The sequence below is a fragment of the Oncorhynchus kisutch genome, linkage group LG1 (assembly GCF_002021735.2).
Source record: "Oncorhynchus kisutch isolate 150728-3 linkage group LG1, Okis_V2, whole genome shotgun sequence".
Lineage (NCBI taxonomy): Eukaryota > Metazoa > Chordata > Actinopteri > Salmoniformes > Salmonidae > Oncorhynchus > Oncorhynchus kisutch.
The window spans coordinates 58,477,165-58,504,274 of NC_034174.2; the positions used below are offsets into that span (position 1 = coordinate 58,477,165).

At 41.1% G+C, this 27,110-nt stretch overlaps 1 protein-coding gene across 1 annotated transcript; it reads left to right on the forward strand.

Moving 5' to 3' along the window:
• Positions 1-1,481: 1,481 nt before the first annotated feature.
• capn8 (calpain 8) lies at positions 1,482-23,671 on the forward strand. The gene is made up of 21 exons (XM_020482704.2): positions 1,482-1,784; positions 2,822-2,891; positions 3,932-4,050; positions 4,315-4,448; positions 7,156-7,324; positions 7,481-7,564; positions 7,945-8,030; positions 10,195-10,269; positions 10,516-10,676; positions 15,970-16,139; positions 16,874-16,885; positions 17,123-17,334; positions 17,898-17,934; positions 18,096-18,161; positions 18,254-18,311; positions 20,275-20,339; positions 20,591-20,659; positions 20,755-20,833; positions 22,529-22,645; positions 22,975-23,033; positions 23,140-23,671. The coding sequence occupies exons 1-21, from the start codon at positions 1,548-1,550 to the stop codon at positions 23,161-23,163; spliced, it is 2,103 nt and encodes a 700-aa protein (XP_020338293.1). The 5' UTR covers positions 1,482-1,547; the 3' UTR covers positions 23,164-23,671.
• Positions 23,672-27,110: the final 3,439 nt, after the last annotated feature.

The following is a 27,110-nucleotide window of genomic DNA, read 5'->3' on the forward strand; positions in this document are numbered from 1 at the left end:
ACCATGTACTGCTTTTACAACATACAGAAGTGCACATTTTTTTTAAAATTGAGAGTTTTTTAAATTGAGAGACGAGCTTAAAGTTTTTTTCACTGACCATCATTTTCACTTGTCTGACCACTTGCATGATTATGAGTTTCTCACATCTGGGTAATGTGTTTTTTCTCACCTGAATGATCTGAATCTAGGATTACAGGGACTTTCTGCAACTATATTCAATATGCGGGACAAAATTGAGGCTATGATTAAGAAGTTGGAGCTCTTCTCTGTCTGAATTAACAAGGACAATACACAGGTCTTTCCATCACTGTATGAATTTCTTTGTGTGCAAATGAACTCAAGCTTACGGACAATGTCAAATGTGATATAGCGATGCCCCTGAGTGAGTTGGGTGCGCAATTACGCAGGTACTTTCCCGTAACAGATGACACAAACAACTGGATTCGTTATCCCTTTCATGCCCTGCCTCCAGTCCACCTATCGATATCTGAACAAGAGAGCCTCATCAAAATTGCAACAAGCGGTCCTGTGAAAGTTTAATTTAATCAGAAGCCACTGCCAGATTTCTGGATTGGGCTGCGCTCAGAGTATCCTGCCTTGGCAAATCGTGCTGTTAAGACACTGATTCCCTTTGCAACCATGTACCTATGTGAGAGTGGATTCTCAGCCCTCACTAGCATGACTACTAAATACAGGCACAAACTGTGTGTGGAAAATTATTTAAGACTGAGACTCTCTCCAATACAACCCAACATTGCAGAGTTATGTGCATCCTTTGAAGTATACCCTTCTCATTAACATATGGTGAGTTATTCACAATTTGCAATGAACAAATAAGGTTTTATATGTAATATGGTTAAATAAAGAGCAACATTACTGTTTATTATTATTACTTGTATCCTGGTCCTATAAGAGCACTTTGTCACATCCCACGAGCCGGAGTGTGACAAAAACTCACACTCATTTTTATGTTTAACGAATGTATCGTATAGTGTGTGCGTGGCAGGCTTACAATGATGAATGTTTGAAGGGGTACGGGACTATAAAAAGTTTAGGAACCACTGGTCTAGGCTAATAGTAACTAGTCTACTTTGCATAAAAGGGGTCCCTTTGAAGGACCGCGCGCACGCACGCACACACGCACACACGCACACACACACACACACACACACACACACACACACACACACACACACACACACACACACACACACACACACACACACACACACACACACACACACACACACACACACACACACACACACACACACACCGCTCTTGCTGTTGTCGTATGTCATCTACAATTATCCCCTGGGAATGTGTTCCTCAATATTGCTGAGACTTCTTAGGCCAGTACCTGTATGGGGCAGGCAGCAGATGCCACACCTCCACCTCTGTCTTCATAGACTGCAGGTAAATTGACTCCACCCCTTCACATCTACCTCCCCAGTCCCAAAAGCCTTTTAGTATACACACAGAAGCAACTACGGCACAGTTCACACAGTCACACTTCACACACTGCAGCCATCTGAGTTCACAGCACTATGTCCAGTATAGCTAACCACTTGGCCAGGAGGAAAGCTAGGGAGGAAGGTGAAGGTAGCAACGACAAGGCCATCCCCTTTAACAAGCAAGACTTCCAGACCCTGAGGAGAGAGTGTCTGGAGAGCGGGAAACTCTTCAGTGACACATCCTTCCCTGCTGATTGGAACTCTCTTGGGTACAATGAGTTGGGTCGCTACTCTTCAAAAACCCGGGGCGTTGAGTGGAAAAGACCAAAGGTGAGGACTTTGTCTCAGTGTAAGGAGGATAGCTGTAGGAGGTATATCCACAAGGATGTGGTAGGCTAATCACGTCTCACAATGATATTAGCCATTTCGGCTTTAGTGATTTGTTAGACGTGCAGTAACAGAGGCACTTATCAATGAGATTCTTGCTTTGGTACTTCTTGCAATTTCATCAAGATACATGTATCGAGCTCACAGTATGTCTTTTGGATTATTAACTTGATTTATCCTTTTGTTTTACTTTGTTTTAGAAGGGCCCATTGTTTTCCCTTCTCTTAATTTCTGTGTGCTTATTTAATATTCTGTGCATTGGGATTGGTCAGGATTTGTTCACAAAAATACACGGATGGACAACATTTTCTTCCCACAATTGACAGATTAAAATGAAACTATAAATTGGAACAATTAACACCCCAACCCCTCCTCCTCTCAAATAACTTGTGTGTCTTTTGACTCCTACTGTCCACGTCACCAGGGTAACCTCCTCATAGTTCAAGTTTCTAAGAAGTTGCAATGGGGAATATATGGGTGGTGGCAGTCATGAAAGGGACTATGTTATGCCCCAATTTCTTATTTTCACAGACAGGTGGAATATACTCAGGCATAGATAGGCCTAATTCTGATTTAGTCAATAGCTGAAAATGTGATCTTGGGTGACATTTCTCCAGTCTATGTCTCAAAACTCTTGATTGAAGATGAACCATAGTGCAGGGAATAATTAAGACTGATTGGAAGGCAAATGAAGTCTTGATAAAGAATGTCATTGCAACTTACTGCCTGTATTTGTGCTGGCACCCTGTCTCAAGCATGCAAATTCCATGAACCGTCCCTATATTCTGTCACTGTTTTCGCTCTGCCCTTGAAACAAATTACACTCCATTCAACACATTTGGTCTTAATGTCGGGAAACAATTCATGCCATTTAGCATCATGTGGAGCAAAGTACCAATTGCTTAGTATTTTTTTTTTAAATGAACCAAATTCCTCCTATTCATTCTGTTAGTTAAACAACCTATGCATTTTCCAAACAGGAGTTGTGCTCAAACCCTCAGTTCATTGTTGAAGGAGCCACGAGAACTGACATCTGCCAAGGGGCTTTGGGTGAGTTTGACACCTAACCCCCATATGTATGTTGCTCTGTATGTTTGCCATAACATGGGATAGGGTGTAATGATCTTATATTTTATTGTTTGTTTGAAAATGTATTGGCTTTACATATCCAAACGGCACCTTTACTACACATAAAATAAAATGAAAATTCTAATAATACATTAAACCACATATTGTTGTCTTTCTTCCAGACAACATACTGTAGTGTACATCCCAAAGCATGGTTATTAAGGATAAGTTATCTCACTCACCTATGTTTATCTGTATTCAATGACAAAGGTGTGTGTCACTGTAGTCATCGAGTCATCAATGGGAGTGAAATGGAAGTGGCACCAATTGTTCAAAACCTCTTACTTTTCAAATAGTGTCTATACACCTGTTGTATGTGGTAGGTTCCCACTTCCCTTTAGTGTCCCAGTAATGTTCACAAAATGTTACATTCATGTAAAGGCCTACATATATATAATATATAGTATAATATAATATATAGTATATATATATATAGTATATAGTATAATTTGACTACTATACTGCTTCTTGAAGAAATGATACACCAGGTTCGCCCTTTGTAGTAAACATACACCACCCCTAATTTACACAGACATGGAAGACTCAAGTGTGCAACGCTGAACAAACAAGATTTTATTCACAGCTAGCTACAGATTTGACTCAATTTCTATTACAATATAGGGTGGTATACACCTATTCATATAGTCATGAAGAATTACTCATGCTGAGAATGTTTGCTCACTGTTGTGCACTCCCTTTGCTTTGGCTGTTACTGTTCATGTTTGTACAGTTAACTCTGCCTTGATTTTACAGTACTTTGATTTCGCTCTCCAAAATTGATACCCGGAGCTGATATATCTGCAGTCTTAAACTATTCAGCATTTAAGTTTCACTATATTGCATCATCATCTCTAGAATGTTCCCGGTATATAAAACATTCATAAGAATATATACACATTTTGTATTACTTATTTAATATAGAGAGTAAACATATTCTTATTCCCACTGATGTATGTATACAGGTGACTGTTGGTTGCTGGCAGCCCTTGCCTCTCTTACCTTGGACAAAGACATCTTGGCTCGAGTGGTACCCCCTGGACAGAGCTTTGAGGAGAATTACGCTGGCATCTTTCACTTCCAGGTGAGCAATGTGTTTTTAGTAGTGATGGATGAGGTTGCTCATAAGTGCTGATTTAAGATCAATTTGTATTTTTTTTACCCCCTTTTTACCTCCAAAAGTTAGGATTGGGGAAGTAGGGTAGATGTTATTGTACACTCAGAGAAATGTTCAACCTTTAATGATTTATTTGTGAAGAGTGATAAAGAGGAAAAAGTACTTAAAGGGTGAAGCTGAACAGGAAGGGGAAGTTGTGTTCTACCTCTGCTCAGATTTCCTTGTTTACAGTTTTGGCAGTATGGACAGTGGGTGGATGTTGTGATTGACGATAGGCTGCCCACAAGAGAGGGGAAACTGCTGTTTGTTCACTCAGCTGAGGGCTCAGAGTATTGGAGCGCCCTGCTGGAGAAGGCCTATGCTAAGTGAGTAAACATCATTCACCCGTCATGGTTAGTAAACTGGGGTCCTATTCAATGAGAATTGGTAACCACACATAAAAACAAATTTTCTTACAGTTTTTCTGTTGTTGTCAGTCTATAAATACTTTGCAGTCAGATGTATTTTATTTATTCAAATATGCATCCCTGTAATTCAAGAAAATGTGGCTTTGACTGTAATCCCAGTGACTAGGTTTGATTAAATAGGGCCCAAGGCATTGAACCTGCACAAAGTGAATAACACAAAGGACATGGATTTAAATTGAACTGTTCTGAATGAATTACAGAACATTCGCAATAGTATAATTCTGATCTGGACCATTGTGGTGACCAGCAGAGGCTTTAGTCATAGAGTGACTGTTGAATAAATATTGAAGTGTACCTGTAGCCACCAGCCACAGCCTCAAATGTAAACATGCCACCAGATTGCTCCCCTCACCTTCTTTACTTAATGTGTTTGTTATGCCAGTCCCTATTATGCTCTCATTTGTCATGTCTTTTATAAAACATCCCTGTACAAAAACCTCAACACCTATTGCAGTATTTTGAAAACCTTCTTAGCATGGCTTTTGGTTAGCAATATTATTGCTATTATTTTAATTTAGTTATTTTAGCTTCTTAAAAAAAGTTATTTTATTGTAAAACGATTAATTTAAAAGAATGAACTATTATTAACCCTCATAGTACCGACTGGGGTCATTTTACCGCAGAGGCATATTTATTATCATAGCTCAAAGGTGGTTTATTCAATTCTTAAACTTTTTCCGGACTTTGTCAATAACCTTGTTCTTATTTATAACTTCGGGCATCATTTTGACCCCAGCTAAAAACACCTAATTCCGCCTGTAATAATTTGATAGGTGGGACCTTTATTTGAATCTAGGTTTCTCTGGAGACACAATAAGTTATCCATACCACCAGAGGGTGGATTTTACTAAAACACCAAGCAAAATATGATATTTTCAGAACATTTATTAAGTGAAATACTGTATATGTGGACAACTACAAATACCTAGGTGTCTGGCTAGACTGTAAACTCTCCTTCCAGACTCATATTAAACATCTCCAACCCAAAATTAAATCAAGAATCGGCTTCCCATTTCGCAACAAAGCCTCCTTCACTCACAACGCCAAACATACCCTCGTAAAACTGACTATCCTACCGATCCTCGACTTCGGCGATGTCATTTACAAAATAGCCTCCAACACTCTACTCAGCAAACTGGATGCAGTCTATCACAGTGCCTTCCGTTTTGTCACCAAAGCCCCATATACCACCCACCACTGCGACCTGTATGCTCTCGTCGGCTGGCCCTCGCTACATATTCGTTGCGAGACCCACTGGCTCAAGGGTTTCTATAAGTCTTTGCTAGGTAAAGCTCCATCTTATCTCAACTCACTGGTCACGATAACAACACCCACCCGTAGCACGCGCTCCAGCAGGTATATCTCACGGGTCATCCCCAAAGCCAACACCTTCTTTGGCCGCCTTTCCTTCCAGTTCTCAGCTGCCAATGACTGAAACGAATTGCAAAAATCGCTGAAGTTGGAGACTTATATCTCCCTCACTAACTTTAAACATCAGCTATCTGAGCAGCTAACCGATCACTGCAGCTGTACACAGCCCATCTGTAAATAGCCCATCCAATCTACCTCATCCCCATATTGTTTTCATTAACTTTTTTGCTCTTTTGCACACCAGTATTTCTACTTGCACATCATCATCTGCACATCTATCACTCCAGTGTTCATTTGCTAAATTGTAATTACTTCGCTACTATTGCCTATACTTACCTCCTCACGCCATTTGCACACACTGTATACAGACTTTTTCCCCCTATTGTGTTATTGACTGTACGTTTGTTTATTCCACGTGTAACTCTGTGTTGTTGTTTGTGTCGCACTGCTTTGCTTTATCTTGGCCAGGTCGCAGTTGTAAATGACAACTTGTTCGCAACTGGCCCACCTGGTTAAATTAAGGTGAAATAAAATAAAATAAATAGAAATATCATAAACAAGCATTCTTTTCATGAAATAATACAAGTTGGGCATAAACTAATATTTCACAGCCTTTCAAACCTGATTCTGGGGTCCATTCTTCATCGTTGTCGTGGTCCTCAAGCTCACTGTCCTCACTACCAGAGGGTATGATCCTAACTGCTCGATTAGGCTCCTTTCGCCCATAGAACGTCCCTGTGTCCATTGCCTGTGAATGTCAGGGGATGTGTTGGCACATTTTTTTTTTTACATCAAATTACATGTCTTTCATTGAGCATGATACTGAATTGCCCTGAAAAGTAGCTTAACTGCACAACGTTGCACAACGAGGCAAAAAAAAAGTAGCTTAAATGCACAATATTGTCCTGAGACAAAAATATATATATATATACAGTACCAGTCAAAGTTTGGACACACCTACTCATTCAATGTTTTTTCTTAATATTGACTATTTCTACATTGTAGAATAATAGTGAAGACACCAAAAATATGAAATATCACATATGGAATCATGTAGTAACCAAAAACGTGCTAAACAAATCAAATAAATTCAATCACCTGTTTTGTTTGATGTGAGTTTTTAAACAGAGATGGATTCAGACTTATTTTTTTTTTCAAGAAATGTGTTGTGTTGATGACATTGTATTTGATTTTGATATAACCAAACATAATCAAACTCTTCTTTTCTTTGTAGAGTCAACAGTTCCTATGAGGCCTTGTCTGGGGGCTCCACCACAGAAGGCTTTGAGGACTTCACTGGGGGCATCGCTGAGACATATAATCTTGGCAAGGCCCCACAGTGCCTGTTCAAAATCATGAAGAAGGCCCTGGGGCTGGGTTCTCTTTTGGGCTGCTCCATTGATGTAAGGGTATTTTTGATGAGTCATCTTTAAATACAAAATATTCTAGTTGTACATTACAAGAACCAAGAAATATATATATATATATAATGCATGAATAAATTAGAGTGTGCAGTAGCGGTAAACATTTTTGATATGTAGTGTTCTGGGGTACTGTAGATAACAAGTGCGTACGAGACGGAGGCAGTTACTGGTCAGAAGCTGGTGAAGGGGCATGCGTACTCAATCACTGCAGCAGAAGAGGTAAGAATAAGTATTTTCTCAGTACATAAAACTATCAAGGAGAAGTCAAATAAGTTAATATAATGTGGTCAGCCTTTTTAGCAGTTCAATGAGTTGAACTGTTTTAAAAATACTGCTTTGGTAACATTACACTTAATGTTGTCTCTGCAACAATGTCATAAAAACAACTATTATATCAATAGTAGTATTCTAACTGACATACTATTACTATGTCATTTTATGACACATGACACATAGATCATTTAAAAAAAATACGTATTTTAGACAACAGATCATGATGCATGAAGTTTGTAGATGGCGTGTGTTTTTCAACAAGATAAGATAGCCAGGTAGCCTCTTGTCAATCGTAACAGTCTGTCGAATTTTCGTGTTGAGTGAAGGTACACCTGCATGGGACTCCAGTTGAGCTGGTGAGGATCAGAAACCCCTGGGGTCAGGTGGAGTGGACGGGTGCCTGGAGCGATGAGTGAGTAAATAACTCAATTAGTAGCAGTGTTGATCAACTTTATTGACCATATAACAATTTTGGATTGTTGTGGCACACACAACAAACAATTATACAACACTTAATTGCAGGTATATACAGTGCATTCTGGAAGTATTCAGATCCCTTTTTTTTTTAAATGTCCTCATCAATCTAAACACAACACACCATAATATAACAGTGAAAACAGGTTTTCAGAAATTGCTGCAAATGTTTTACATTTAAAAAACAGAAACACCTTATTTACATAAGTTTTCAGACCCTTTGCCATGAGCCTCCAAACTGAGCTCAGGTGTATTCTGTTTCTATTGATCATCCTTGAGAAGTTTCTACAACATGATTGGAGTCCACCTTTGGAAAATTCAATTGACCTGACATGATTTGGAAAGGCACACACCTGTCTATGTAAGGTCCCACAGTTGACTGTGCATATTAGAGAAAAAAACCAAGCCATGAGGTCGAGGGAATTGTCCGTAGAGCTCCGAGACAGGATTGTGTCGAGGCACAGATCTGGGGAAGGGTACCAAAAGGGTACCGACCCATAGCACTCACGTCTGTAGCCATGAAGTGCTTTGAAAGGCTGATCATGGCTCACATCAACACCATTATCCCAGAAACCCTAGACCCACTCCAATTTGTATACCGCCCTAACAGATCCACAGATGACGCAATCTCTATTTCACTCCACACTGCCCTTTCCCACCTGGACAAAAGGAACACCTATGTGAGAGAATGATATTAATTGACTACAGCTCAGCGTTCAACACCAATATTCCCTCAAAGCTCATCACTAAGCTATGGACCCTGGGACGAAACACCTCCCTCTGCAACTGGACTTCCTGACGGGCCGCCCCAAGGTGCTAAGGGTAGGCAACAACACGTGTACCACGCTGACCCTCAACACGGAGGCCCCTCAGGGTTGTGTCCCCTCCTGTAATCCCTGTTCACTCATGACTGCATGGCCAGGCACGACTCCAACACCATCATTAAGTTTGCAGATGACACAACAGCCTGATCACCGAAAATGATGAGACAGCCTATAGGGAGGAGGAGACCTGGCCGTGTGGTTCCAGGAAAACAACCTCTCCCTCCACCTGATCAAGACAAAGGAGATGACCAATCAAGAGCATCCTGAATGGTTGCATCACTGCCTGGTATGGCAACTGCTCGGCCTCCGACCGCAAGGCACTACAGAGGGTAATGTGTACAGCCCAGTACATCACTGGGGCCAAGCTTCCTGCCATCCAGGACCTCTATACCAGGCGGTGTCAGAGGAAGGCCCTAAAACCTTTATTTAATTAGGCAAGTCAGTTAAGAACAAATTCTTATTTACAATGACGTCCTAACCCGACCAAACCTCGACGACGCTGGGCCAATTGTGCGCTGCCCTATGGGACTCCCAATCACGGCCAGATGTGATACGGCCTGGATTCGAACCAGGGACTGCAGTGCCTCTTGCACTGAGATGCAGTACCTTAGACCCTGCGCCATTCGGGAGCAGAGTTCTCTCTGCTTTCGCACGGCAAGCGGTATCGGAGCACCAAGTCTAGGTCTAAAAGGCCTCTTAACAGCTTCTACCTCCAAGCCATAAGACTCCTGAACAGCTAATCAAATGGCTACCCAGACTATTTGCATTGCCCCCCTCTTTTACACTGCTGCTACTCTCTGTTTATTATCTTTAACTCTACCTACATGTACATATTACCTCAATTACCTCTACTAACCGATTCTGTACCGGTACCCCCTGTATATAGCCTCACTACTGTTACTTTACTTGTGCTTGTTAATTATTTGTGAATTTCTTTTTTCAAATGTTTTAAATGTACTTATCTATTTTTTACTTAACACTTATTTTTCTTAAAACTGCATTGTTGGTTAAGGGGGCTTGTAAGTAGGCATTTCACTGTAAGGTATACACTTGTTGTATTCAGCGCATGTGACAAATCAAATTTGAAAAGTTAAGGGGTCTGAATACTTTCCAAATGCACTGTAAGTTTTAAAAATGGTGATACTGTGTTGACAATGTCTGGGAGAAAGCTGTAGGTAAGCCTCCAAGAAAGCATATTTATTTGGTTGTGAAATTCCCTGATGTTGTAATACCGCTTGGGGAAGCCACGTGACAAGCTTAAACTCTTTCTCTCAATAGTTCCAGGGAATGGGATGGAGTACGACCGGAGGAGAAATCCAAGCTCGACCACTCTGCAGAAGATGGAGAGTTTTGGTGAAACTGTTATTTTTTTCTATTGGTATTGCACTGTATTAAACACCCCAATAATATTGTTTGCTACAGTATAACACTTTCATTAGAATGATATTGTCTAACAGCTGGCATAAAAATAACTTTTGATTGTAACATTAAAAAAAGTGTTTATTTCCATTATTGTCTCTTTCAAATGTCATACATAAAATATATATTCCTTTATATTTGATGTACATGGTAGCAACCTACTCCTTGTTCCTTATCCAGGATGGCCTACTCTGATTTCCTAAGGCAGTACTCCAAGCTGGAGATCTGCAACCTGACTCCAGACACGCTGGTCAGTGATGAAGTGGGTCGCTGGAACCACTACCAGTTTGAGGGGATGTGGAGGGTAGGCTCTACCGCTGGAGGATGCAGGAACCATGCAGGTACAGAACCTGTCAATCTCTAATAATATAACATTATATTCAGTAGGTATTAAAACTACTTGTAAGAGATGTTGTGCTGCTTGCCTATTTGCACTAATCCTATCTGCAATATTCATGGACAGCTGATGAGTTATATTATGTTTACCGTTATGGTAAAAGCAGAGCTTAATTTGTAAATCGGGAGGTTCCGGAACAAAAAGTGAGCGCGAGAGTGGGGTGACCTGGGGAGTTCTGAGGTACCGGAATGCATTAAAAACTTTATAATAAACCATTGCATGCATAGCATCGCATTTGCGTAGTGGAATAGAGCAGTAGAGTAGAGGCACTTACAGAAGTTGCACACATGGATAACATTTTTAGTATTCTAGGATCTGGGAAAAATATGGCATTTTATTAACGCATTTCATGCAATTCGACGTTATTTTACATAACTGGAGACTTCAGCAGATTTTTTTTTAATACCACTAAAAATAATCAAAATGGCAGGCTACGTTGACACTGACAAACAGAAAATATGAGATAACTAAAAATGACCTAGTCTTGAATCCATCAATAGCCAAGGCCCAGGTGTATAGAGACACATATCGTAGGCTACAATATGAAGAGGAAATTATTGCCCTAAAAATGCTTTCCAGTTTCACTGACTCATCCAATGATGCGCAGCTCACGTGCTGGTGATGGCCGATGCGCTCATGCCAAAAGCCTATCTCTCTTTTGTAAAACAATATTTGGAAGTTGATCAAATATGTTGGTAACCTAAAGCATAGTCTTCTCTTTTCAGCAGTAGCCATTTGCTTTATAACCTGTGTTTTCCCTCAATTTAAAATATTGTGAAAACTTTAAACAGGTCAATATTTACAAAGCTGCAGGGCCAGATGACCGAGACGTGTACTCAAAGCATGCACGGCCCAACTGGAAAGTGACACTGACATTTTCAACCTCTCCCTGATCCAGTCTGTAATACCTACACGAAGGTAACCTGCCTAAATGATTACTGCCCTGTAGCAGTCACGTTGGTAGCAATCAAATCAAATGTATTTATATAGCCCTTCGTACATCAGCTGATATCTCAAAGTGCTGTTACAGAAACCCAGCCTAAAACCCCAAACAGCAAACAATGCAGGTGGAGAAGCATGGAGGCTAGGAAAAACTCCCAAGAAAGGCCAAAACCTAGGAAGAAACCTAGAGAGGAACCAGGCTATGAGGGGTGGCCAGTCCTCTTCTGGCTGTGCCGGGTGGAGATTATAACAGAACATGGCCAAGATGGTCAAATGTTCATAAATGACCAGCATGGTCAAATAATAATAATCACAGTAGTTGTCGAGGGTGCAACAAGTCAGCACCTCAGGAGTAAATGTCAGTTAGCTTTTCATAGCCGATCATTAAGAGTATCTCTACCACCCCTGCTGTCTCTAGAGAGTTGAAAACAGCAGGTCTGGGACAGGTAGCACGTCCGGTGAACAGGTCAGGATTCCATATCCGCAGGCAGAACAGGTAAAACTGGAGCAACAGCACGGCCAGGTGGACTGGGGACAGCAAGGAGTCATCATGCCAGGTAGTCCTGAGGCATGGTCCTAGGGCTCAGTTCCTCCGAGAGAGAGAAAGAAAGAGAGAATTAGAGAGAGCATACTTAAATTCACACAGGACACCAGATAAGACAGGATAAGTACTCCAGATATAACAAACTGACCCTAGCCCCCAGCCACATACACTACTGCAGCATAAATACTGGAGGCTGAGACAGGAGGGGTCAGGAGACACTGTGGCCCCATCCGATGATACCCCCGGACAGGGCCAAACAGGAAGGATATAACCCCACCCACTTTGCCAAAGCACAGCCCCCACACCACTAGAGAGATATCTTCAACCACCAACTTACCATCCTGAGACAAGGCCAAGTATAGCCCACAAAGATCTCTGCCACGGCACAACCCAAGGGGGGGGGGGGGGGGGGCAACCCAGACAGGAAGATCACATCAGTGACTCATCAATTAAGTGCTTTGAAAGGTTGGTCATGGCTTACATCAACAGCATCCTCCCGGATACCCGAGACCAACTCCAAATTGCATACCTCCCCAACAGATGACGCAATCTCAATCGCACTCCACACTGCCCTTTCCCACCTGGACAAAAGGAACACCTATGTGAGAATGCTGTTCATTGACTACAGCTCAGAGTGCAACACCATAGTGCCCACAAAGCTCATCACTGAGCTAACTGGATCCTGGACTTCCTGACGGGCCTCCCCTAGGTGGTAAGGGTAGGTAACAACACGTCTGCCATGCTGATCCTCAACACTGGGGCCCCTCAGGGGTATGTGCTTAGTCCCCTCCTGTACTCCCTGTTCACCCATGACTGCAAGGCCAAACACGACTCCAACACCATCATTAAGGTTGCTGACGATACAACAGTGGCAGGCCTGATTACCGACAATGATGAGACAGCCTATAGGGAGGAGGTCAGAGACCTGGCCGTGTGGTGCCAGGACAACAACCTCTCTCTCAATGTGAGCAAGACAAAGGGGCTGATCGTGGACTACAGGAAAAGGTGGGCTGAACAGGCCACCATTAACATCGATGGGGCTGTAGCGGAGCAGGTAGAGAATTTCAAGTTCCTTGGTGTCCACATCACCAACAAACTATCATGGGTCCCCAGATCCTCAAAGTTCAACAGCTGCACCATCGAGAGCATCTTGACCGGTTGCATCACCGCCTGGTGTGGTAACTGCTCGGCATCTGACCGTAAGGTTCTACAGAGGGTAGTGCGTGCGGCCCAGTACATTTGGTTTTTGCGTACGGCCCAGTACATTTGGATAGTTACTTCACCCCTTCCTACTTGACTAACCTGTACCCCCACACATTGACTCGGTACCCCCTGTATATAGCCTTGTTATTGTTATTTTATTTAGTTACGTTTTGCTTTAGTTTATTTGGTAAATATTTTCTTAACTCTATTCAGCGCATGTGACAAATAAAGTTTGATTTGATTTGAAAGGTCTGTTTTCACTGACAGATTTTCTCCAGTCAAGAACATGCGGCTACAATCCACAGCTAGGCTATATTTTTTTAAAGAATCTATTGATCCTCTGTGGCTAAATTATAGACCATATCATTGTGTAGTAGGCTATTCTGAATTATTTCATTTATTTCTGAATAGACAGTAGTAATTCTAAAGCTTTGGCAAATGTATTTCAATGTATAAGGGGTGCTGCAGTTACTTCAGAACCCTTCGTGTGGCGATGATTCTATAAGGAAATGATGACGTGCAACGCTAGAGAGATGAGAGTTGCAGGCTCATTCATGTCTATCAGAGCAGATCATAGAAAGTGAATCTCATTCTACCTATGTGAGAGATACTGGCGCGCTTCTCACACAGCGACGTCTGTTTGGTCTCAAACATAGGTTACAATGTTGCGCAAACCATAAACCTGGGCCGGCCCAACCAAAATCAACTCTTAGAATATTAGGCACCAGCGGAAAATCAACCTTTTCACATTATGTTCTGTTGTGGGGGCATGAGAATGAACGAATGGGCAACTCGAATGAACTTTGATTGCTTTTATTTGAATTTTTACATTGCAAAAAGGTGAGAGAAAATAAATTCATGCCACGAGAGGTACGGGATTCAGACAAATCATTTCTGGAAGAAAAACTCCAAAACGGAGAGGCTCAAATTAAGCACTGGTTTAGAGTAAAACGTGTATAGTGTTCAGGGTAGCCATGTCCACGATTTTCCGGGAAAATGTTGCTAGTGAAAATGTATTTGTCATGGGTTGCGGGATTTTGGGCTACTTCTAAATTGCACTGCGTCCACCATGGCATTTCTCTTATTTTTTTGTATCTATTAATTTTACTGTGACCTGCTGCTTCTGATTATCAGACAATGAGGCAGGCAGTTGCTGAGTGAGTGTGTGGGCCAGATGAATGTATGTGTGTGTGTGTTAGATGAATGTATGTGTGTGTGTGTGTGTGTGTTGAGACGAGCGCTGCAGCAGGCAGTGTTGCCAATACATTTTCAGGGTAAATTGCCTGGCCATCTCGGCAAAAAATATGATTTGACATTTGTTCAGGTACAGACACCCACTCTTTTCTGTACTTCTGGCTGTACGCTTTTGATTGGGATATGTTGATTGATGTTGTAAGTTCTGTTCAAGATCAAACATTTGTGACCAACTATATTCATTGAGTTTAGCTCGTGCCGCAGTCAGCCAACAATGATTGGCAATTTGCCCAAATTGCTGCTTGCCTGCTGCTGCCTGTACACGAGCTGAGCGCCTGCTGCTGACGTCACTCACAATGCACTATTGCAGCCAGGCACGTGTGTTGTGACTGAGAGAAAATCGTTTTTGTGTCATTTAGAGGGAAAATGTGTGCATTTTAGCATTTGAGTCACTTTTCAAAAGTTGCTAAAAGTTCCAAACAAATTTTTGATAAATTTGTTGCTAGGTGCTGTTTGAAAAAAAAAGTTGTCAGGGTAGTCTGAAAAGTTGCTAAATATAGCAAAGAAATAGCTAAATTGGCATCACTTGCAGCAGGCAGCTGAATCACGTAAATGAGGAAAGCAGCACGTGCACTCACACCTTGACAAGTGATGTGAGAACAACGAACTGACCGCACTAGCTAGCTAATATGGAGACTGTAGAGAAATGCTATTTCTTATGTAGGTGACCAAACTATTGTTAATGGGGGGCTACAACTCAGAGTAGAGCCTGTGGGGTCCCCTACAGGATAGCTCCCGCATTACACTAATGGCCAAAACCAGCGCACACACACATGATCTCCGTTGTAGCTGAACGTTGAATGCCCGAAGAGGATTCTACGATGACGGACAGACAACTGAGCCAATGGCGGAAGACTACAGACTACACCCCAGCTGAACCAATCCAAAGATCCGATCTTCCAGAATCAACCTACTTTCTGTTCTATATATAAGTGGTGTACTGATTGTATCGGCCTCTTCTTCGTCTGCGTTTCCGTACGAACCAGCGGGAGAGCCGTAATTACGCTGTTCTAGATATCTTCACTCTGAATAAACTGTAGCTTGTCATACAATTTACCACCTTGTCTGAATCGATCCTTGACCGACTCGCCCGTCTACATATCCAATTTCTAACAAGACACTTATTCGATACATGTGGCAACTCCTCTCTTGAGGCTAGTTTTCAGGCCTTTGTGCAGGTTTTGAGTGGTCATAGACTGGACATTGTAGCTAAACCTGGCAACTCTGATAGTGTTGCCTCGATTAGTCACTAATCCTTTTTCACAAATCTTTTTTCTCACCCACTTCTTTGCAGCCACATTCTGCTCTAACCCCCAGTTTGCCATTAAATTGGATGATGTGGATGATGACCCCCATGATGGCAAGGATGGCTGCACCTTCTTGGTGGGCCTCATGCAAAAAGACGGCCGCAAAGAGAGGAGATTCAGCCGGGACCTCAACACCATTGGCTTTTCAATATACCAGGTGCAACATCACCACCCCAGAGTGAATTTATTCACTTAATCCATAACTGTCCAACCCTCCACCTGGGTATGCAGGCATTTGTTCCAGCCCCTGCCTTATAGGGCCAATGCAGCCATTTTTATCTCAATGTTAAATCATTTCTGGGTAACAATGAGGTGCCTTAGTGTAATAGTTTTCCATTAAAATTGTCAAAAAGAAGCAAACAGCTTTTTTTGGGGGGGACACAAGCAATACTTTTGCTAGGACTGTCTGGGAGTGGTCTGAGTGAGGGGCCTAATGGGAGGGATATGTAACCTGAAAACTAGCTGTTATCGGCAGAGAGGTTTGGAACTCTCTTTGTTATTGGTCTATGAACTTACACTGCCTGGTGATGTCACCAGGTAAGCCAAAACTCCACCCATGCAAAACCTGCTAATTAGAAGGTCCTGTTAAAATGTTTTTTTCAACCAGCAACTATCAGAAAATAACACTGATCATATTTGTTTTACACTTTTACCGCGTTAGTTTAATCAGCTGTTGTACAATATGATACAAAACACAGATTTTTTTTTCTTTCTACAAATCAGCTGTTTATGATATCATGAAATCACTGAATAAGGTGTTTTAGAGCAGGGCTGGAGCAAAAGCATGCATACCCAGTAGTTCTCAGAGAGGAGAGTTGGTTACCCCTGACTTAATCCATTTTTAAATCAAATGGTCAAATCTGTTAATATTCTGTTTGTTTTGCTTTCCAGGTTCCTGATGAGGTATGTATGGTACATTAACACATACAAAGAAAGAAACTCAAGCATAATTATAGATACAGTATAAGGCCATTTTCATGCTGATCTGTTCATATCACATTCTCAACTTTTATTATGAGCCAAAATATGAGTACAGTGTCTAATGCACAAAAAGTAAGGTAATATGTTGTTTGAAACCAATGTATAATGCCACAAGGTAGACTACAGTAAAAAGGCCCTATCCTCTGTGTTTGATGGCAGTATAAGGGCCGCACCAACATCCACCTGGGCCCAGATGTGCTGCTGAGACAGAAGTCTGTGGCAATGAGCAATACCTTCATCAACCTGCGGGAGATCTGTGACCGCTTCAAGTTGCCCCCCGGGGAGTACGTCATCATCCCCTCCACGTTTGAGCCGCACAAGAAGGGCAGCTTCCTCTTGAGAGTCTTCGCCGAGAAGCATGCTGCCACCAGGTGGGCCCCGCGTTTATGAAGAGGTTATACAGCCTGCAATAGAGTGGGACTATACCATTTTTATAGTGATTATTTGAAATACATTATTAAGTCGTAAGGCATGTGAATAGATCCATATGTGTCTCATTGTTTTATTAACATTCTTGGTTTTATGTTTCTAGATGCTGTTGTGAACACTGTAACGTTTTATATAATGTAGGCCTATGTAGCAAGTGTTTAAAAAAAAGAATGCAGGCCTTTATAGCGAATGGGGATCCACTCGTGCTGACAATTTGTTTTATGGCACGGCTGGGTAAGACGTTTCAGGAGGGCGGTCATGTGTGTTTGTGAGGCAGAGAGGTCCTGGGTTTGAGCATCGGTATGAGCCGAATCAGGAGGAAGTGGAACCTGCTAAGGAAGCAACGTGACATTATTGACACTTACATGAGTTCGATCATACATTTTCATTCAATTTGAAAATGTAGCTTTGTTTCCAGGGCACAATGACAAACATATGTACAAACGTGATGCGTTTATCATATGGTGTATGTTATATGTATATCTTTCTGTGTGTTTTGTTGCAGTCCAATGGAAGAGGATATCAGTGTGGAAGTTGACGAGGTACATCATAGTTATTTCTTGTCTTTTGATCTCAACATCTTCCAACAAAATTTTGTTTTTATGTTTACTGAGGTATGTTTCCGGCTGGACATTCCAAGTGCAACATAATATTTAAACCGAGATTTCTGAACGTTATATTTGATTTTTTTTACCCTTTTTAGCCTGATATTACAGAGGGTGATGTGGATCCCTACTTCAAACGTCTATTCTTGCAGATTGCTGGAAGCGTATGTATTTCTATATTATTTTTGTTCTTTATTTAAATCAGTCACATAACAATCTTATTTTTCTTTCTAATATATTAATTTAATCTTGACAGGATTCCGAAGTTTCTGCCTTTGAACTTCAAAAGATTTTAAACAGAGTGGTAACTCAGAGTGAGTAAAGGAGATGTATATACATTGTGATGCATCATCTGTGATTTAACCCTATGCTAACCTGACCAGGTGGCAGTGATTATGTCCGGTCACAAATTCCTCATCAGCCAATTACAAATGTTGACGTAGGTGGACGTGATTTAACACTTTTTCATGAAAATGTTCTTAACAGAAGTTTAAAAAAGAATAATTAAAAAACGGTTACTAAAAAACACGCTAAATCTCAACTAAACGATAAGCTCATAGTGTAGTGAACTTGGTTCCTGGGTAATCTTTGCAGTTTGTGGCAAGTTGGAATCCCAGGAGAGGTTTTTTCATTTGAAATGCAGAATTACATTTATTGTGATAGTGTTATCCAAAGTACGGCCAAAACCTTGTAAATGAAGATTACAAATATATTTAATGAGGAGCTTCTTGGAGTCCCTATTGCAGACCAACATGTAAGCTACTGCTACAGTGGTGTAACGTTAACGTTAGTGCTGCCGATGTGCACCGAAGCGACGCTTCTCAGAATGGTGCTTGTTTAATAAAGTTTAGATCAAAGCGGAATCAATGTCTCGCAAGATCACCTACAGTAACTGTCCAGTGTTTCCAGATTTCTATGAAATATGACCTCTATTTACTTACAATATGAGTGAAAGTTTTTCTTCCTAAAATTGGTAATTAAAAAGCAGCTTTTCTGTGTTGGAATGGTGTAGGTATACTCCAACAAAAGAATGGTATGGGTATATATTGGTCATAAAAAATATTAATCAGAGTAGATATCTGATTGGCCAGCTCATCCACCTCTAGAACGCTGATTGGCCAGTTTATCCTTCTCAGGAGTAGAGTACTCTATGACGAAATAGCAAGCATTTTTGAAACAGTGTTTTTGAGATACATGTTTGAGGTGTGGGTTTTTCTCTCCAGTTTATGCTTTGGCCACAAATACAAGTATAGGACGAGTCAACAACATTATTTGGGTATGAGTTAAAAGAATATGAACTTTTAAAAGTGAGATTATCACTGGACACTTAACTTTAAGGATGAATTAGTATTCTATATAGGCCTAGCATACCAAATATACTGAACATAATAGCATAGTATAACGTTACTGTTAGACCAAAACGTCTTAATTTCTTATGTAGGCTACACTTACAACAATTTACATGTATTATAATCATCCATTTCATCGCCTATTTGAATCGATCATCGAGGACCAGCAGAGAACAGTTTTTTTCCTTAACAAAAAAGCTTGACACGAGTGGGCCTCGAACCAACTGATACTGTACCCCACAGATTCACAGTTAACCAGTTTAGCGTGTATGCCACCTGGCAGTGATTGTAATGGAGGTACATGACAGCTTTTTGTATTTATTTTTACAATGTACGATAAACTGAAATGTTGTGTAGACCTCCTTTATATTTTTCCTGTAAAACACATGGATGTGTGTGAAACGGATAAGCAAAAACATGTGATTTTTTTTTCTTCATATATGCGAAAAAACATACCTTTTTTAATTTTGTCTAACGTTAGAAGCTAGTAGCCTAGTCAAGGATTCGTCATGCAATATTGGGACACGGCAATATTGGGACACGACACTTTACAGACCAAGTGAAAGAAAAGTAAACCTTTCATTTGGAGGTTTAAAATATCCCTCTGGTGGCCAAATGGACCTATTTTAAGAAACACTAAATATGCCAGGTTATCTTATGGGAAGCGTTGGCCAGTAACTGAATGGTCACTGCTTTGAATCCCTGAGCCAATTAGGTTAAAAAAATCTGTTGATGTTCCCTTAAGTTGGTCTGGATAACTGACTAAAATGCACATGTAGTATTGTATCACGTGCAACAATTTTTTTTGAATTGGCTGATGTGCATTTTGAGACAGATAAAATGTAAACTTAAATATTCACCAGTATGGACCCAGTATGTGTTAACAGTACGGTATATTAGCTTTACTTGTTGCCACTCTGTTTTCAAGGATCTCACGTCAAAACTGATGGATTTAGCCTCGAGACCTGTCGTCACATCATCAGTCTGTTGGATGTATCCTTTCCTACAGTAGCATGAGCCATTCATTCTCAATATGATATGGAAAAATGCACATTTTACTTTTCAACATGTGGTATTAGGAAATTGTTCCTGTGTGGCACAGTTGGTTGACCATGGCGCTTGCAACGCCAAAGTCGTGGGCTCGGTTCCCACAGGGGAAAATGTATGCATGCACTACTGAAAGCCGCTTTGAATAAAAGTGTCTGCTAACTGGCATATATTATATCTGTCTTGACCACAATCAGATGGATGGCAATGCAAAGTTGGGCCTGGTTGAGTTCCATACTGTGTGGACTAAGATCCAGAAGTATTTGGTAAGATTAAAGTCAGAGACTGTGCTGAGTGTACAGCATTGAAACTGGTATTATTACTCGTATTTGAGTCTGTCAATAATTTCGATGTCTTATAGGAAATCTTCAAAAGTCACGACTCTGACAACTCTGGCACGATGAGCACCCACGAGATGAGGGAGGCGTTGACTGAAGCAGGTATTGTTAAGAAACATTGACTTATTTAACCATTGAATTTACAATGTACAAAACATGCTCTTTCCATGACATAGACTGACCTAGTGAATCCAGGTGAAATGTCTTATTGATGTCACTTGTTAAATCCACTTCAATCAGTGTATGTAGATGAAGGGGAAGAGACAGTTTAAAGAAGGATTGGGTATGTGTGCCATTCAGAGGGTGAATGGGCAAGAAAAAAGATTTACAGTAGGTGCCAGTAGGGCTATCGTAGTAGCTGCAGGCGCCATGGCCGCGGGAACATGTTTTGGGGGGTATTTTTCTCCCTACTCTGCTGACGACAATTTTTCTCTGCTCATACAGGAGTAATAAAGGCCTAGTGCACTAAATGTGATTTTTTTCTCACATTATTATAATAATAAAAAAATATATATAAATTATTGTTTTAATTGTAATTTATCAGGGGTGCTCAGCACCCCTACCCGTGGCTATGCCAGGCGCACCGGTTTGAATGTGTCAAGAACTGCAACGCTGCTGGGTTTTTCATGCTCAACAGTTTCCCGTGTGTATCAAGAATGGTCCACCACCCAAAGGACATCCAAAACATGGGTCAGCATCCCTGTGGAACGCTTTCGACACCTTGTAGAGTCCATGCCCTGACAAATTTAGTCTGTTCTGAAGGCAAAAGGGGGTGCAATTCAATATTAGGAAAGTCTTCTTAATGTTTTGTACACTCAGTGTAGTTAAACAGAAGGGTATTAGAAATCTACCTATGTGCGGGCCTCCCGAGTGTTGTAATGGTCTAAAGCACTGCATCACAGTGTTGAGATGTCACTACAGCCTGGGGTTCGATCCCACGGCTGGCTATGTGTCATAGCCAGCCATGACCGGGAGTGCCATAGGGCGGTGCACAATTCATCGGGATAAGGGGAGGGTTTGGCCGAGGGGGCCTCCTTGGCTCATTGTGCAATAGTGACTCCTTGTGGAGGGCCGGGCGCCTGTAAGCCTGACAGCTGACTTCAGCTGAACGTTGTTTCCTCCGACACATTGGTGCGGCTGGCTTCTGGGTTAAGCAAGCAAATCTTAAGAAGCAGCGTGGCTTGGCAAGTGATGTTTCGTAAGACACTTGACGTTCACCTCTCCCTTTGGGGAGTTGCAGCAATGAGAAAATGTATTGAAAAATAGAAAATACATTGAAAATGTATTGTATTGAGTATTGCCCTTCAGGAAAACATTGCCAACTGTACACTAGCACATACATATCAGGGTCAATAGAACACACTCTTTCCTTTATGGAGAACTTCTTTAAAACACATTTAAAGGTGTGAATTAGTGGTAGTTTCGCAAGCCAATGCTAACTATTGTTAGCACAATGACTGGAAGTCTACAGGTACGCTAGTGTATGCTAGCTGCCTGTGTATGCTATCTCGCAGTATCCCTTTAAAGTCACATTAATGCGGCTACCTCTTACTTACTGTATGCTACCCCTACCACTACTACCGGAGGGGCTCTTACTATTGTAATATTGTAATATTATCAATTCAAATGCATTTGTTTGTTAACTGTAAATATTTATTAGAATGCAGCATTACGCTCTTTCATTTACCCCCATGTCACACAACATTTACATGGGTCAGTCAATAACAAATTGTTGTATTAGGATTTTGGTTGAAATGCTGGGCCAGGATTTTATTATTGTGTTTATTATTGTTGCAGGATTTCAGCTTAACAGCGAGGTGCTCCAGCTAATTGTGTCCCGCTACGCTAACTCAGAGTACTCCATGGACTTTGACTGCTTCATGGGCTGCCTGATACGACTGGAAATGCTATTTAGTGAGTGGTTTTTGACTTCATAATGTCTTCTAATAGAGGTGGTTCCAATTAGTCAATCCAGAGCATGGTGCTTGCATCTCTGGATATTGTACACTATAAATTGCCTTGGATAAAAGTGTCTGTTCCATGACCATTATTATTATCATTCTTATACATAAAAAATAAACTATCTGGGGAAAGCCCATGAACTGAGTGTGCACAGGATATTGTTTTAAATTAACATTTATAAAGTTACTACAATCAAATTAAAGGTATTAGCAATACCTGTTATGGGCAGGCAGATTCTCAGAGTCAGAATCACCTTGTATTTATCTCTCTCTCTCTACTAGAAATGTTCAAAACACTTGACAAACATGACAGTGGGAAGATCGAATTGGATGCATTGCAGGTATGTCTTCACATCTAATCTTTAATTTGTTAATTTAATAAATATTTTCCTGAAATTGTTTCCAATCAATTCTGAACGATTTGTGTTTGTGTTCATGTTTTTCCAGTGGGTCTGCCTGGGCCTCAATTAAGATTCCAGAGATAATAATCTACTACAGGGACAGATGAAGACATACAACTCCATTGCATTGGACTCCACGGCTAAGATTTCTCTATGTGTTATTTTACTGTTGCTTTTATTGAATGAGACAAAATACTTTATAGGGCTCTTGTCTACAATAGCCTATGGATCACTCTACACCAGGGTTGGGGTCAATCAGATTGAAAAAATATTTAATATTTTACCACAAGACATATTGAGACCTAGGTCTCTTATTCAAATGTGCCCTGCGCAATACAACAACAAAAATATACACATTATGGGAAGCACAAGTAAAACATCACAAATCACGCAGAAAAACAGTTACATTCCTACACAATTAAGTCCCCGATCAATACTCTAAACTGCCCCGAACAGCACCAGAATATTAAGATGAAATGTATTGGGACAAATTCACTTACACTGTATGTGTATTAAAGTAGTCAAAAGTTTAGTATCGGTCCCATATTCCTAGCACGCAATGATTACATCAAGCTTATGACTCCACAAACTTGTTGGATGCATTTGCTGTATGTTTTTGGTTGTGTTTCAGATGATTTTGTGCCCAATAGAAATTAATGGTAAATAAATATATATAATATGTTCCTAAACACTTCTACATTAATGTGGATGCTACCATGATTAAGGATAGGGAATAATGATGAGTGAAAGTTAGATGCAAAAAATAAAGACATGCTAACCTCTCACAATTACAATGAGGAGGTTAGCATTTTTGGGGGGTATGATATTTGTGCGTCTGTCATTTTCTCACTCATTATTCCTTGACTATCCTTAATCATGACTATTCATTATTCACGATTCATTCAGAACTATCTGTAATCATGATAGCATCTACATTAATATAAAATAGACGCACATGTATCCCCCCCCCCCCCCCCCCCAAAAAAAAAATGCTAACCTCCCCTGTTATTGTAATGATGAGAGGTTAACATGTCTTCAGGGTCTGATATTTGTGCGTCTAACTTTCTCACTCGTCATCATTCACAATTCATTCAGGATTATCCGTAATCATGGTAGCAGTCTCATTAATGTAGGAGTGTTTAGATACATATTTACAATAAAAGTGACTCCAAAAAGAGACAATACATTATTGACCTTTCTATTGACTGTGTACTAAAAGTGCTGTAATTTATCAACGCCTCACCCGATATGAATGAAAATACCCTCAAATTAAAGATGATAGTCTGCACTATAACCTCATAGTCATTGTATAATTTCAAATCTAAAGTGCTGGAGTACAGTGCCCAAAAAACGAAATGTGTCACTGTCCCAAAACTTTTGTAGCTCACTGTATCACAACCACTTGTATAGTATGAATAAATAAGACATTTTATTTCCTTTCATTCCAATTCATATTCTACATATAGCCTTATTAAAATTCAAGAATTCAATTGGAATTAAAGCGCAATTATAAAATCTATTCTGTATCGAATATCGCTCTAATGCTATACTCATACATATGATTTAATTGCATGTGTCATTACCGGTACAGAATTATAAATTATTTGTACACTGCAAATTGACTCAACATATATAGATTTCCTAAAATAAAATCACTTAGAGCAGATTTCCTGGTGATTTAACAGTTTTGAACATTTAGATTTTGTAACACTGATCTACACACTGATCTAAAAATGAAATCACATAATAAGTTGCATGAACTCATTCTGTGATCAGTAATAGTGCTTAACATGATTTTTGAATGACTACCTGTCACGCCCTGACCATAGAGAGCCCTTGTTTCTCTATGGTGTAGTACGAGGGGGTGTTCTAGTTAAACATTTCTATGTTGGTGTTTTGGTTTGGTTCCCAATTAGAGGCAGCTGGTAATTGTTGCCTCTAATTGGGGATCATATTTAAGTAGCTATTTTTCCCACCTGTGTTTGTTGGGATATTATTTTGTGTTTGTTTATGTGCACCACGTAGTCACGTTTCGTTGTTCGTTTATTTGTTTTTGTTTTGCTTAAGTTTCATTTTATAATAAAGATGTGGAACTCTACGTACGCTGTGCCTTGGTCCCGTTCTTACGACAACCGTGACAGAATATCCCACCAAATGAGGACCAAGCAGCATATCTACGAGGTAAAGGAGTTTTGGACATGGGAAGAAGTGATGGGTGGATACGAAACCCTTCCTTGGAGGCAGACAGAAAGTAGGGGGTGGCCGTCTGAGCCGCGGGAGGAGCCAGAGTACATGGAGCAGACGATAGAGAGGTGGTCGGTCGACCCAAGGAGAGAGCCAGAGCCCGCCTGGGAATCGATGGAGCAGTGTGAAGAGGGATATCGGAGAATGATGTTGGCGAAGAGTAGGCTGCAGCGCAGGCAGGCTGAAGATCGGGTCATCAGTCCGGTGCCATCTGTGCCGGCTCCACGCACCAGATCTCCAGTGCGCCTTCCCAGCCCGGTACATCATGTGCCTGCTCCCTGCACTTGCCCTGAAGATGGGGAAGTTGGGAGAGAGAGAGATGAGAGAGATGTTGTGCAAGTGTGTTCTGCTCAACATCCGACCAGAAGATCCGGTTAACAGTCTGGTGAAACCTGGGCCGGCTCCACGGTTCTGGCCTCCAGTGCACCTCCCCAGTCCGGTACGTCCTTTGTCTCCTCCTCGCACTCGCCCTGAAGTGCGTGTTCCCAGTCCGGTACGTCCTGTGCCTCGCACTTGCTCTGAAGAGTGTGCCACCAGTCCGGTGCTACCTGTGCCGGCTTCACGCATCAGGCCTCCAGTGCGCCTCCCCAGTCCGGTACGTCCTGTGCCTGCTCCCCGCACTCACCCTAAAGTGCGTGTCACCAGTCCGGTGCTACCTGTACCGGCTCCACGCACTAGGCCTCCAGTGCACATTCACAGTCCAGAGCTTCTGGTGACGGTTCACGGTCCAGAGCTTCCGGCAACGGTTCAGAGCTTCAAGCCTTCGGTTATGGCAAGCCTAAATAAGTTCAGGAGTAAAAATGAAATCACATAATAAGTTGCATGAATTCATTCTGTGATCAGTAAGTGGTTAACACCGCACCGGGGCTGCCACCGACACTAGTCATCCCCCCTAACCCTCCCATTTGGTTTCAGGTTTTGCGGCTGGAGTACTCAAAATAAAGATGTGGAACTCTACGTATTAGCAAGGGAATGGGAGGCACCACCTCCGATAGCTTGCTCATTATTATTATTATTACTATTTTATGAAGTTTGTGTTTTGACTCGTTGGAAACTGCCAAAACGATTTGAATCAATGTATTGATGTTAATGAATCATTAATACTGGATCAGTAACGTGGGAGTTGGACTTCAATGAACTTGCAAAAGCAAAACTTAATTGATTTAGCAATGTTAATGATTAATCATACATGTATAGGCTATCTGGGAATTCAACTTTAATTAACCTGAAAGCGTCATTGTATCTAGGTTAAGATTGACAAGTTTAAAATGTCTCATTGGTTGGAACAAATTAATTTGGTCCTTATCCGAATGATTAACCGGGAAAAAAGGTTTGTTTGGCAATTTACCTTCCTTGTTAAATCATGAGACACGATATCCAATCAGTTGAGATTGGTTGGATATTATTAAGTGTAACCAGATTTGACAGATGTGAGAAGATGTTTGCCTTCACATTGGAAAAACAATTATTTTTAACAATAGCAGATTCTTCACTACAAGGGGTCACTGACCCTGAAAACTGAAATCAAACAGGATTCCAGCAAAGGTGGGACTTCAGTCGCCCAAAGCTTGGGATGTCCGCTGTAAACAAAGAAAAATGTATTCTCTCTGTTAGCTTAGCTTCTAATACAAAGCTAACCGCTCATGTACAAGAATGTTCACTTCAAGCACAAAAAGGTCCCGTTCAATTTGGGAATGGGGGTTTACTAACGATGTCTCACGTTCAACCCAATCTGCGTTTCTTGCTAGTGAGGTTACCAGAGCACGCAATAAC

What these genes read in the sequence shown, in the direction of transcription:
- capn8 (XM_020482704.2), top strand. Translation starts at nt 1,548, where the DNA reads ATGTCCAGTATAGCTAACCACTTGGCCAGGAGGAAAGCTAGGGAGGAA. An exon ending in TTTTGGGCTGCTCCATTGAT is followed by an intron (nt 7,325 to 7,480) that starts GTAAGGGTATTT and finishes GGGGTACTGTAG; the next exon opens with ATAACAAGTGCGTACGAGAC. An exon ending in AGGATGCAGGAACCATGCAG is followed by an intron (nt 10,677 to 15,969) that starts GTACAGAACCTG and finishes ACTTCTTTGCAG; the next exon opens with CCACATTCTGCTCTAACCCC.